Below are 12,738 nucleotides of genomic sequence, written 5' to 3'. Positions count from 1 at the left end.
ACATTTTTAAAACACAACAGCTGTGAATTCCATTGTGATTCAAAGGTATTTTCACCCGCTAATCTGTTTCACTTATTTGTTTGTGAGCTTCCTAAATTCAATGATAAAATTTTTAATGATGTATTAAGAATATGCAAGTGCTACAATATTTAGGTGATTCCTATGGTTGCTATGGCAATGGCTGCCATATCATTTGTTTATGAAAACCATAAGTTTGATATACAAGTATTATTTTTCTTCTATTTTTTACCTATATACATGGTCTTACAACATATTTTTCCTTCCTGGTGCTAGACAATTAAAACGAGGGTACACTTCTTCGTTTAAATCTCCACTGAGGCCAGAGGCCACTTTTAGCTTTAATTGTTCTAATGTGTGTTCTCCAAACAAGTTGTGAAAATAAAGTTGATTTTTTAGCTAGATGGTAAGTTATTGTGAAAAAAATTACGGAAATTGGTAAAAAGGGAAAAAACTGCTTCAATATAATCGTCGTGTAGTTATTAGAGCTTACTTTATTATGATCTTAGTAATAATATATGAAAAAATTCAGGCTGAGCATAGTCTAGGTTAGGAAGGTTCCTATAAACTAGGTTCTTTTTAAAAAAAACTGAGAGCAAAATCTATACAGTTATTTGTTATAAGAAGATTTCACAAAGAATTTTGTAATAGTTCATACAGCAAACATACTGGTCAAATGGTTTATCTCACATTGTAGTCTTACATTATTACTGGTGCACATCATTTTCGTGAGACTTTTATGGGGGATAAGTGGAAAGTATACTTTGTTTCTATCAAGTAACACACACACTCCAAACTTGTCAAAGTTTACAGCGGACGTTTGATCCAAGGTTATTTGGTTAGATCCCAAATTTTTAAGCATGCTAATATTTGCTGACTTTAGCATGCCCCAATTTCATGATATTTTGGGCCTTTCTAGATCGTGGAGCCGATTGTTCCGACCTTGGTTGTTTGGCCTGCACCACTGCCATAGTTAAATCTATTGCAACTTACCAGCTTGCAGAGTACTTGCAAACGATCCTGTTTGCCCATTTAGAAAGAGAGTTAAAAAAAATATTTGCCAAATATTAACTCCGGGGTAGTAGGTTAATTGGATATCTTGTTTGCAAATTAATTGGTAATTGGTAATAAGTTTTACTTTAACTAAACTTTGAAATTAATTATTAACTTGAAAAGTAACTTTTACATGCTTTTGTTTTACATTCACATAGGGAAAAATGGCTAATTGTCTTTTCGTTTGCTTGTGGGAATCTCTGTGTTGTTAGAAAAACATAAAATTAGATAACAATCTCTTAAACATTCTTTTCATAAGAATTGCTGTTTTTGTCCCTGTGCAAGTCTTTTTTTTATACCAGGCACTCTGTCTGTAGCCACTTTTTGGCAGTTTCTATATTTTAGATATACTTAGAGTGTGCAGCACTTTTTGTTTGCCACTCATTTTATGTGAACCACGTCACTTTGTAAGGTGTTCTCAGGAATCTGCTAAAAATTTAAATAATTCAGGTTTTCAAACTAAACTTGTGACTAGAAAAATATAAGTTTCATTTTCTGATCAGTAACTTAAAAATAATAATGATTATCCAAAATTTTTTCCATTTATACTGACCCTAACTAACATAATAAAAAAAGGCTGAAGACGAAAGAAATGTGATAGTGATATAAACACCAGACAAAATATGTTCATATACTGTCTGTTATTTGTATTACTTATAAATAACGACATCTCTCCAAAAAATTAAAGTTCAGAGAAATGAAGGACCAGACATATTTAAGGGATTAGAATGCAATAGTGGCAGATATAATAATCCATATATTATCCATGGAGGTTGCAAATGTTATAAGGACCGACCAACCTTCAGTTCATATGGAAAACATCTAATAGGATGTTATGGTAAATCTATTCGAAAGATATCAACAAAACAAGTCTTGTACAACTTCTAGGTTTCACTTTTGGTCATTAACTCATGGATACGAAAACATAATTTCGTTTCACTTTACTGGAAAATAAATTAAATAATTATAAATTTGCTTATTTCACTCTCGAGCAGGGATTAGAAAATACAGGTGGTGTTTCAAACTGTGAAATGAACAACAGCAAGTTAAATGTGCTTGTGTATATTTGCTTATGCTTGTTTTTTTTAAAGACATTCTTGCAGCAAAAAATTCGAGTTCAGAGATATGAAGGACCAGACACATTTACAGGATTGGAATGCAATCAAAGTAGATGTTTTTACGAAGATAAAGATAATGTAGGTTGCAAATGTTTTGATACCCAACCAACCTTCAGTTCATATGGAAAACATCAAATAGGATGTTATGATAAATCTATTCGAAAGAACCCAGGTAAATATATAGTTATATTTCATGGCATGAATAATTATGTACATTAAAATATTAATATCGTTTTTACTTTTAGATATTAAGCATGAGTTTATAACTGTAAACAATGTAACAACGCAGATCAAAACCAATTTATGCCTATTACAAAAAGTTAAAACACTCTTTATTTGGGATTTGATTGATAATGTTGGTAGATGGGATGAATATAAATTAATAGAAGATGTTGTAAAAACAAATAAAATATATATTGTAAGTAAATAAAGACATTCTTCAAATTTCTGTTACAAAAGTGAACAATATTTTATATCCAATTGTTTGCTTACATTTGTCATTTTAGACTATCGGCGAAAGAAAGAACTGGGATGGACTACTTGTTCATTTTTTGTATTCTTGCAAGACAAATATCTCAACTGATATCACATATCATAACACTGGAAGTTGTTTAGTGAAATTCACTGGAGATATAATGTGTAAGTGAATATCTGTAATAGAATTTAATTTAGATGTTTTATGTGCTTTAGCTGGTTACCTCAGCATCACATGTTTTTTGTACAAACACAATGATCCTACAAGATCAATCAGCATGCTGTTTAATATTGCTTCTATATCAACTTGTATCTAACAGAGTAATTCATGGAAAATATTGTTTTTTTACAATGTTAAACAGATGCAGCATTGAAATTTTTTTGCTTGAAAATTAAAAGAAACCTGAAGTTTGTCACAATTTGGACTCTGTAAAGATTTATGCAAAAATTCATGATTGATTAAATTAACAACAAAGTAGATCATCGTCAATAAGGAGACCAAGCCGCTATCTATAACATATACACTAAAATATACAAAGCATATACAAATTAAAAATGACTTCACTAGCAATCAACCATGCACATAAACAAGCAACAATTAATTTAAGAAGGAAATAAACCTTGTGAACATTTAAATGTAATATAATTATAACTACAAGAAATAAAATAAAAAAATGACGTTTCTTCAATGCGGAAAATTTATCTTAAAAATAAAGATAAAGCAATACACATAAAGCATCTGCCCAGTGGATTTAAACCCTGGAAAACAACGTTAACACAAATAAAATATCACTTATAAAGAATCATTCTAATTTCTCCTTTAAAAGACTTTGGGTCTTGATCTAAAAAAATTTAGGAACATTTTATGAAGTACAAGTCCGATAATTTTTAATTTCAATTACGTTAATAATGTTTGCCATAACTAAGTAAGCTATCACAGGTTTATCACAGTTAAAAATTGTTAGGAAGATTAAATTAAACAAAATTTGTGCCTTCACTTTTTTCTCTTATGCTGAGTAATAGAATCGTCAACTGTTTGAAAATCACATTTTGTCTTTGATCCATTGTCAAAAAGGCAAAAAAAATTATATTTAGAATATTTTTAAAGAAAAACTATTTAAATAAAAAAAACACAATAAACACATCATAACCACCCATAATATACTAAATTGGGAGCATATTGCTATTCACACTAGGAAAATGTAAAGTTAATAATCGACTTTATATCTATACTTCAAACAACTTCAAACCAATTAATGGTCTTGTTTAGTTTCCATATCTAATTAAAAATGCAGTGTGCTTAAAAATTGATTTTAGATCCACTGCAAAACATAAAAGTACCACTTCCATTATTCAACCCAAGAACAAAACCAACAAAAACAACAACAACACCACCACCAACAACAACAACAACAGCTACAAAAACAACAAAAACAGCAACGCTAAAAGTGTATACCAAGGTCACAGTCACAAAATCAGCCAGACCAAGTTTACAACCAACACTTAAAAAGTTTATAAAACCAACAACTGCTAGAGAACAAAGAGTTACTAACAAACAAAACCTTGGGGTTATTCTTACATTAGTTATTGAAAGATTGACACTAATTTCATTGGTCTTCTGTTTTATTTGGAGGTTAGTGTATAATACAATGCTCTCCATGAAAATCTAGTGCTAATAAAATACATGAATAATGCCTAACATATTTCCCTTCTACAGTAGGCAGAGCAGTATTTAATGCTTCACTGGAGGTTATGGGTCGATTTTTTAAAAACTTTTTTTGCTATTGTTAGTTAAAAACTAATAGTTCTTGTAATGTCAGATAATGGCCTATGGTGCACAGAAGAGAATCATTGTATATTGTTATGACACGAACAACCTAATTTAAACTGGTTTGAAAATTTTACCTGAAAATGTGAAAATAGCAGTTTTATGGACTCACTATTTTCGCCAATTTACCATTTTGTCTATTCATCTTCTACAAGAAATTTTAAATCTGCCCCTTTATAATTAGTGTTGGTTTCATCTTTACGTTCTAATAACATAACAAAATCAATTATTTTCCCTGCTTTTTTTTAGGATTAGAAAAAGAAACCAAAGACTTGAAAAGGTAACAGAATCGTTTAATTTACTATAACATTCTTAATTGCACTATTTTCTATTTTACTTCATTAACAATTTTTGCAGACTAACATAAAATTGCCTGCTTAATCTGCAGAAAATGTGCTAAAGTTTTTAAAATGATTACTCTCGTATTGCCTCACATAAATATTGACACAATTATATTTTTTAGAATTATCAAAGTTTAAAAATTAAATATGAGGCGGGAGAAACTTACACCGCATTAGTAAGCATGGAACAAAACATGTTGGATAATTATGCAGTACCTAGTTTGATTAGAAATGAGGTGATGGAAAGAGAGTTAAAAATCGAAACCAAAGCACAATATGAGGTACCTAACAATCCTAGTCAAGACGGTAATGACAACTTGCATGTTGATCAGGAATATGAATATTTAGGTATGCAAAATACTAATACTAATATTGAGACTGACAGTTGACAATAAAAGTTACACATAATGGGTCTTTGAAACAAATGCTGCTTACACCGCTTGCTTATCAAGAAAACTTTAAATCTGTGCTGAATTGTACATTATTTGCAACTGGTCATAAAGTTATTATTTTCCTCTTTTATAAGGAATCCTCATACATTTTTTGTGAACATTTCTGTACAATTCTGTGTATGTAACATTGTATTTACATTATGTATTTTTGTTCAAGAAGTAGCTATGTGCAACTCCTGTCTTCGATCTATTTCTACAATTCGACGAGATATGTTTCTACCTTTACATTTGAGTATAAGCGTTTATTTAGAAGGGACACTCAATATCCCGCAAAATTTTTTTATCAACCAATAACTTATTTGAATGGTTTCTTTTCCTGAGTTTGAATCTGTGGAAATTCATTATGTAGAATTTCTTAATTGATTAAACAACAACGATATTTTTATATTGAATTAGAATATTTCAACATCTTAAACACCAACGTAAACACCAACTCAGACATTTCATGTTGATAAAGACATTAACATGAAATGTCTGAGCAGCCTTTTCAATGTATTTGACAGCGACATTTTTTAAAGGGTTGAAATTTTTTAAAGTGCTAGTCAGTAGTTAGATACTTATTATCTCTTTCCAACAAACATATATGACCATAATTGATAGCAGCAATAAATTTTTTATTTTACTGAATAGGTTATCCTGTGAAAATATTGGAATAATAAATTTATTTACAATTTTGAATACTGATCAAGTGCGTTTATTCACGTATGGGCATTTATTTTCATGTTGGCGTTTTGATTAAATAAAGTGGCACAACATAAGAAAATTTTTTAAATAAAATAAGATAAATCAGTAAAGGCAAAACAATGATATGTTGTGATACATAGTATGTTATGTTAAACATTGAGTCTTGTATCAACATCATTGCTGCTAAGGTATCATTGTGAAAGTAATTGCAATTAATTAATCAACCCTAAAACACTTTCGAATGATATGAATTATCTTATTCGTGATCTTTGCTTGTCATCAAATTAATTAAATGTTGCATAGGTGTCTCAAGAAAAAGAAAGAAGAGTAAAACAAAAAATGTAAACAAAAAAACGAAAGTTATTACATGGAAAGTTTCACGTCTGCTCAGTGAAGATTAAGAAAGGAGAAAGTGCAACACAAAATATAGATTTACATTTTTATGACTACCATTGAGCTTTGTCAATATTAAAGCGTTGTGACAATAAGCTAGAAACTGGGAGAATATGTTTGTTTTTCTAACAGCTTATTGTAGTTTTTAAATGGACGGTTTCCATATGCAATTATGTGCATTACATGTCTAAGACAAACAGAAATCGACTTTTTAAGACAATTAGTTTTTACAGCAAAACAAATCAAAATAACTAACTGCGCTAATAAAACCCTTTGTTCAATAGCATAATATAGACGGCATAAGAGGAAGGAGGAGAGCAGTATACAATAACTGAGTAATAGTAATTAATTAGATGTTCCCCCTCAGGGCACATGGTTCATTTGCATATAATTATATCCTTTTTTGTTTCTAGATTTTCTATATAAGCTTGTCAGTTGACTTAGTTAATAGTAAATGCGTAATAACAAATTGACAAAGAGCAAATAAAAACATTAAAACAAAACAATTATCCATTGTGTAAATGATAATGTCAGGTGATTAATAGCGGGTATTAAGTTTATTAACAAAAGTGTCAAAGATCATTCTGTTTGGGTTAAAAGGCAAACTTTGAAAAGAAACTTCTGCGAATGAGTGCAGTACATAAAAAAGTATACAATACGTAAAAAAAACAAGACATAAAATAAAAAAATATGAAACTAACATTTTACATCCTTTATTTGACATTTTTTAAACTTTATAAAAGTTGTTATATTCAAAGAGAAAACGATGGTGATTTTTTCACTGGACAAACATGTAACACAACAAACTACAACTATCCATTTAAAACGGGATGCAAATGTATGGAACAAAACAGTACAGTGCTTCCAATAGCAGATGTAATGAAGTGTTTTAGTAATGACGAACTCTTTAAAGGTATTCATTTTAAAATTATATTTTGAATAAAACAAGTGCTTTGTCTATCATGCAACTACTTATTTGTATTAGTATACAACGACATGTTTTTGTTTACGGTCAGATATCAATAGAGTTATGCATATACAAAAAATAGATACTACAGATGGGTTTAGCTAGCAACTTTTTTGTTATTAAATAACTGGCTGGATTCACAACAACAAATTGGTATAAACAGGTGACTTGTGAGATTGTTGTTTAGTGTTTTTTTCTTATAAGGAAAGTCATGGCTTTTTTTAACATCAAATAAACTTGTTAATTTTTTTTTGTGTCCTGCAACACAATTTTAATTATTTAGGTGGCTAGTAACTAAAAAAAGAAAAGCAGTTGATTAATATGAAACATGTCTTGTTATGGGATAAACATCTGGTAGTACCAGCAGTATCTTATATTCTTATTTTTAATTTTTGCAGAATATTCTCGAGAAATCCACCCAGCTATAAATACACAATCTAACACAATACGACTGAAATGTCAACTGAAAACTTTGAAACAGTTAAAAATACACGACTGTGTCAATGGCTGGCTTGACTTTCATAAAGTTAATAAATCGATACTGACATTTAACGAAAGTGAAATCGTAAGTATATCACTTTCAAAATACTAATATAACTCATCAACAAAGAATATCATCTGTAGACATAAATTATTAGTGACACTAGCACAAAAGTGTACAAAAATTAATAAAAAAAACACACCAACTTGTGAGTCAATATAGCACAGACAGTACAACACAAACAATGTTAGCCAACTTTATTAAGCATATTGGATGCATATTTAAAAAAGGTTTTCATAAGCATACAGAGGTTGACACTATTCTTAGAGGCTATTAACATATTACGTGATCAATTTTCATGACTTCTTTACACTTCCCTGTAATCAAGCATAAACGTTTAGTATACCCTCATCTTAAATTATGCTATCAGACTGGATTAAGTAGCCTAATGTTATCCAAAGCTTTTTCTACTAAGCATTCCATGAATTAGATACAAATAGATACAGTTAAAAGTATTATATTTTCTGCTATTATTTAAACTGACTTTTAAAGATGAAAACAATATTTGTTAAACTAGTGAAGAAAGCGCTTGTATGTCAATTTTGATAAGAAAGTTTTGTACATGTGATGAGCCTTTAAAAAGCAAACTCATATTCATAACAAGCGTACTCAAACGATGTTGCTAAAAAATATATATATATTTTTTATATATAGCAACAACCAGTCCTGAAAGTATTGTAAATGGCATGAAAACAAGTTTTTTATTTTCTTATAACAATTAGGTTTTAAATTTCTCAAATCTATACAGTTCCATCAATTAGTTAACTGTCTCTTTTTTTTAAAATTAATTACATGTACAAAGCACAAGGTTTACCCTGTAAGTTGCTCAATAAGTATTATTTTTATTTAGACACTGGTAAATCGTTGGCGTTGGGACAGTCTAATTGTTGCATTTGTATATCAATGTTCAGCGGATGATAAAAACAACGTGTTAATTGTAAAATTTTCAGGAACGGGGCGAAAATGTAAGTTTAACAAAAATAGAATGATTGTTTCTTTTTATTAGGTACTTAAAGCCATTTAAAAAATGTTTTACTTTCACTAGATCCTCTACCAAAGGATATTTACAAGATATTGGAGAAAGTAAAGGCAAAAAATGAACCAGCAGAGGAACCTTCTAATTCTAAAGCTGCCATAATCGTTGGTGTAATTTTTGCGATTGTTGCAATAATTTCTATTGTTATTCTCATTGTGTGTATCAGGAAACGGTGAGTGATATCATATATAATTCAAAATAAAACTCAGTAGTTTTCAACTCTACTAGTAGATTCATTTTATCTGTATGAATGCTTCTAAAAAGCTGCAGAAACAATAAAAGAATCTGAAAAATGTTAACAACAATGTTATGAAATTTAGCAAAAGAAGTAAGAAAGCAAATAAACATTTCAAAATCTATCTATGGCATCTAAAAAACTTTTCTTAAATTTTTTTAAAATTTGTCTATCGCATTTGCCTACTTGCTTATATGTCTAATTATGCCAAGATTTTTTAGACAGGTTCAAAAAAAAAATCATTTCTTAACTCTTTATTTACTTATTTTGCAGAAGACAAAAGAAAGAAGCAATTGGTAAAGACGAAGAGGTATTTAACTTGATTTGATCAATTTTGAATATCAACCCTTCCTTCTCCAAGTTATCTCATTGGAGTAAAACTGTAGCTTTTTTGCATTTGGAAAGTAATCTCATTGCAGTAAAAATGTAGACTAACTAAAAAAGTAATAAACCATATTTTTTTAGTATGAAGCACTAAGTGTGAAATATAAACCAGATGTTTATGCTGAACCAGCAAACAAACAAGATGGCGGTGAATACGAACTGCTTCAAAAAACAAAACAATCTAACAAAGTTGAAGAGCAAGCAAAGACTGAAAATGAATACTTACAACCGGAGGATTCTTTTACAAATACAAATGATGACACTTATGAAGAAATGAATAAGTCCGATTATAAGACACCAAGAAAAAGTGGAGAAAGTTCAAATAAAACAGACATTCATATACCAAGTCAGAAGTATAAAACGCCAAATAATAAACCTAACTATATACCTAAGGAATTGCCACAACACTTGCGCACAGAAAAATTATTGACACATCAAAACTTCCACAAGACGACACCAGTGAAAACACCAGTAACACAAACATCAGAAAAATATAAAGTTCCAAGCAACAAACCTTTGTATGTTGACAACAAAAGCGAAAATGAACATTTAATAGAAGATGAGGTTGAACAAGATTATCAAATACCTAGTAATATCCCAACAAGTGAAGATGTTGACTATCAGGTACCTAAAGCTCTCGAAGAAGATCATGATTATCAAGTACCTAATAATGCACCACTTTATAGTAATATGTAAACCAAAACATTAAACACGTAAAACATTTTTAAAACGTTTTGCGTGGAAATAAAAAGGAAATAAAACAACCACAAATGCACATATGTTTTTTTTAGTAAACAGAACTTTATTGTAGCTAGTTTATTTTAATTTTAATCAGAGTGAACTGCAACTAACAGTATTAAATTTCACTTTTTGATTTAAGATTTAACACAAACATTTGGGAGGTTTTAGGAAATGCACACAATATAAAATCAGCTCGCATTTTTTACAGTAATTTGTTGTAATACTTTTGCCACATTCAACAATAATTATTATGTTATACTTCCTTGTTTTTAGTAGCTCACAAAATGATAATGTATACTGTGTGTCAATTCAATGTTGGACATAGTACATACATAATATTTAGTGTTAATGTCAAATATTTAACTTGTAGCTCGTTTGCTTTCCCTTTTAAAAGTAAAAATATCATTTTAGAGTTGTAGTAAAATAGTTGGTAGAATTACCACTGATTTTTGAGATGAGTAAAAAGTAAAAGATGCAGTATTCTTAGTAAACTAATTTTGAAAGAAGGGGTGGGGGGGTTAAGGAAAAGATAATATTTCCTTTAAATCACTAGTCTGTGAAAGCGGATTTCATTCTTAGGTCTGTAATGACAGGGTTGTCATTCAAACTTTGTTATCAGACCACCTTTGAACACAATGCCTTTGACAAGAGTTTAATATTTTTATCAAAGTAAACATTATTGTAATTTTAATTGTTTTTTAAATGACGCTTCATCCATATTCCATAGGATATTTTTTAGAAATATACAAACAAAACTCATAACTTATGTGTTGCACTTTTCCATGAAGAGTACAATTATGTTTCTATGGCAATAAGAACAAAACATTAAAATGTTCATTTTTAATTATATTTACATTTTAAATTCAGATTTTTTCACCTTTCTCAAAATAATTTTCTTTTTTGATACTACAAGAGAAACATAGAAAACAGACTTTAAAACTTTTTGGAGAAGAAGGTACTTTCTTTCACAATTTTACAGGTAGGTGTTAAGACAAAAGACACCCTATTGCGTAGCAGCTCATTAAATAAACCAGTGTTCTAAAACTGTCACTGTAATGACTGTCCAAGATAAATGTGAATAATTTTTTTTTGAAAAACAGGCCCTTATATGATTAATGAGCATTGTAATGAAGTAATGAAAGCAGTAGCTTTACCATAAGTCAAAAATTGTATAATTTCTCAAATAAGGAAGTTGTGAGTAGGCTAGTATGAAAGAAGCAGAAACTTCAAATTACTCCACTAAAAAGATTCTCAATAATCAGTTTATTTCAGCTTTACAAATTTTTAACCACAGAGAAGAAAAGATGTTGTCAGACATCTTGTTTCCATGAATACAAACTAACAAGATCAATTAAAAACAATTTATTAAAAGTTATTTCTAGTTGAATTCATTTTTAGAATTACAATTCTTTATCACTTTGACATGCAACATGCATTGGGGAGAAAAAGATGTTTAATTTAAAAAACGCCTTTTTATTCTCTAGTTATTTTTTAAATAGTCGGTCTAAAATTACATCTTAGGCACTTTCAACAATGAATTAGGCACATTCTAAATATTTTTAAAAAATAATAGGGTGGGTTCATTTGTATACGCAGATATAAGATACGCTGAAATCATATACAAAATGCCATACAGAAAAGTTGACCATTGTAGCACTCCTTATTATTATGTTTTTGTCCATATGCATGCATTAAAAGCTTCCTTATAAAGTCTGTACATAGCATAGTACAAAAACCAAGTTGTAACTTTTAACATATACTGCTCTTGAAATTCCCCAGGGAGAATGCCTTGCAATAGAGATCTAAATTTAGAAAGACTTGCAACGCTGCACTCTTGTAATTGTCAATTATGGTTTGTTTTTGAGGTTTTTCATCACATTTCAAATTTCTATGTATTCAAAAATGCATCTTTTTACTCATGTTCAGAATAACATCCCTATTTTGAAAACTTTGAAGTTGAGATTAAAAAAAAAATTGACAAAAGTTTTTTTAAATCCAAGCAAGCACGATAATTATCATCATCATAACAGAGAGTAAAGGTAACTAAAAAACAAGTTGTAACATGTCAACAACAATGAAAACAATAATTCTGATATTTTGTTATTATTAAGTTTCACATGCATTTTAATTACGTGAGTGTACTTTTTATAAGATATTTTTCTAGATACTTTTCTATGTCGAAACAGATTAATTAACACAGCTTCATTCTCCCTGACTATTTTTATCACAACATAGAGATTATGATAGATTATCTATGTGAAACTACATTTAAGCACTTCAAGACCCACCCTCTACTTTTATTATGTTTACCTAGTTAAGTTGCAGTAAAAAATTGATCACAAGCGATTAAAAAAATTCATAAAGAGATTTTTTATTTTATTCTAGTGGTTACTAAAAGTACATCAATCCTAAATAACTTTTAAAAAGAATGACATTAAACATAACTGTGAGTAATTAAAAACTCTTAACTGTT

General features: G+C 29.3%; 3 protein-coding genes across 4 annotated transcripts in view; 2 read left to right on the top strand and 1 right to left on the bottom strand.

Moving 5' to 3' along the window:
* The window catches only part of LOC130622319 (serine/threonine-protein kinase Nek10-like), an 83,589-nt gene that overhangs the window by 30,605 nt on the left and 40,246 nt on the right, over positions 1-12,738 (bottom strand). The gene's annotated exons all lie outside the window — the stretch shown is intronic.
* On the top strand, positions 2,060-6,322 carry LOC130622329 (uncharacterized). Of its 2 annotated transcripts, none has more exons than XM_057437786.1 (6): positions 2,060-2,361; positions 2,435-2,607; positions 2,696-2,828; positions 4,248-4,296; positions 4,741-4,771; positions 4,955-6,322. In XM_057437786.1, the coding sequence occupies exons 1-6, from the start codon at positions 2,103-2,105 to the stop codon at positions 5,219-5,221; spliced, it is 912 nt and encodes a 303-aa protein (XP_057293769.1). In that variant the 5' UTR covers positions 2,060-2,102; the 3' UTR covers positions 5,222-6,322. The 2 variants fall into 2 exon arrangements, with proteins under 2 accessions (XP_057293769.1, XP_057293768.1); XM_057437785.1 differs by having other exon boundaries at positions 2,065-2,361; positions 3,981-4,296.
* Positions 6,476-11,027, top strand: LOC130622326 (uncharacterized). Its single transcript, XM_057437782.1, has 6 exons — positions 6,476-7,274; positions 7,727-7,893; positions 8,720-8,834; positions 8,915-9,077; positions 9,414-9,450; positions 9,606-11,027. Exons 1-6 carry the CDS (start codon positions 7,052-7,054, stop codon positions 10,218-10,220), a joined length of 1,320 nt encoding a protein of 439 aa, XP_057293765.1. The 5' UTR covers positions 6,476-7,051; the 3' UTR covers positions 10,221-11,027.

This window comes from Hydractinia symbiolongicarpus, chromosome 12, assembly GCF_029227915.1.
Source record: "Hydractinia symbiolongicarpus strain clone_291-10 chromosome 12, HSymV2.1, whole genome shotgun sequence".
Taxonomy (NCBI): domain Eukaryota; kingdom Metazoa; phylum Cnidaria; class Hydrozoa; order Anthoathecata; family Hydractiniidae; genus Hydractinia; species Hydractinia symbiolongicarpus.
This window is presented reverse-complemented; position numbering and strand designations above follow the sequence as displayed.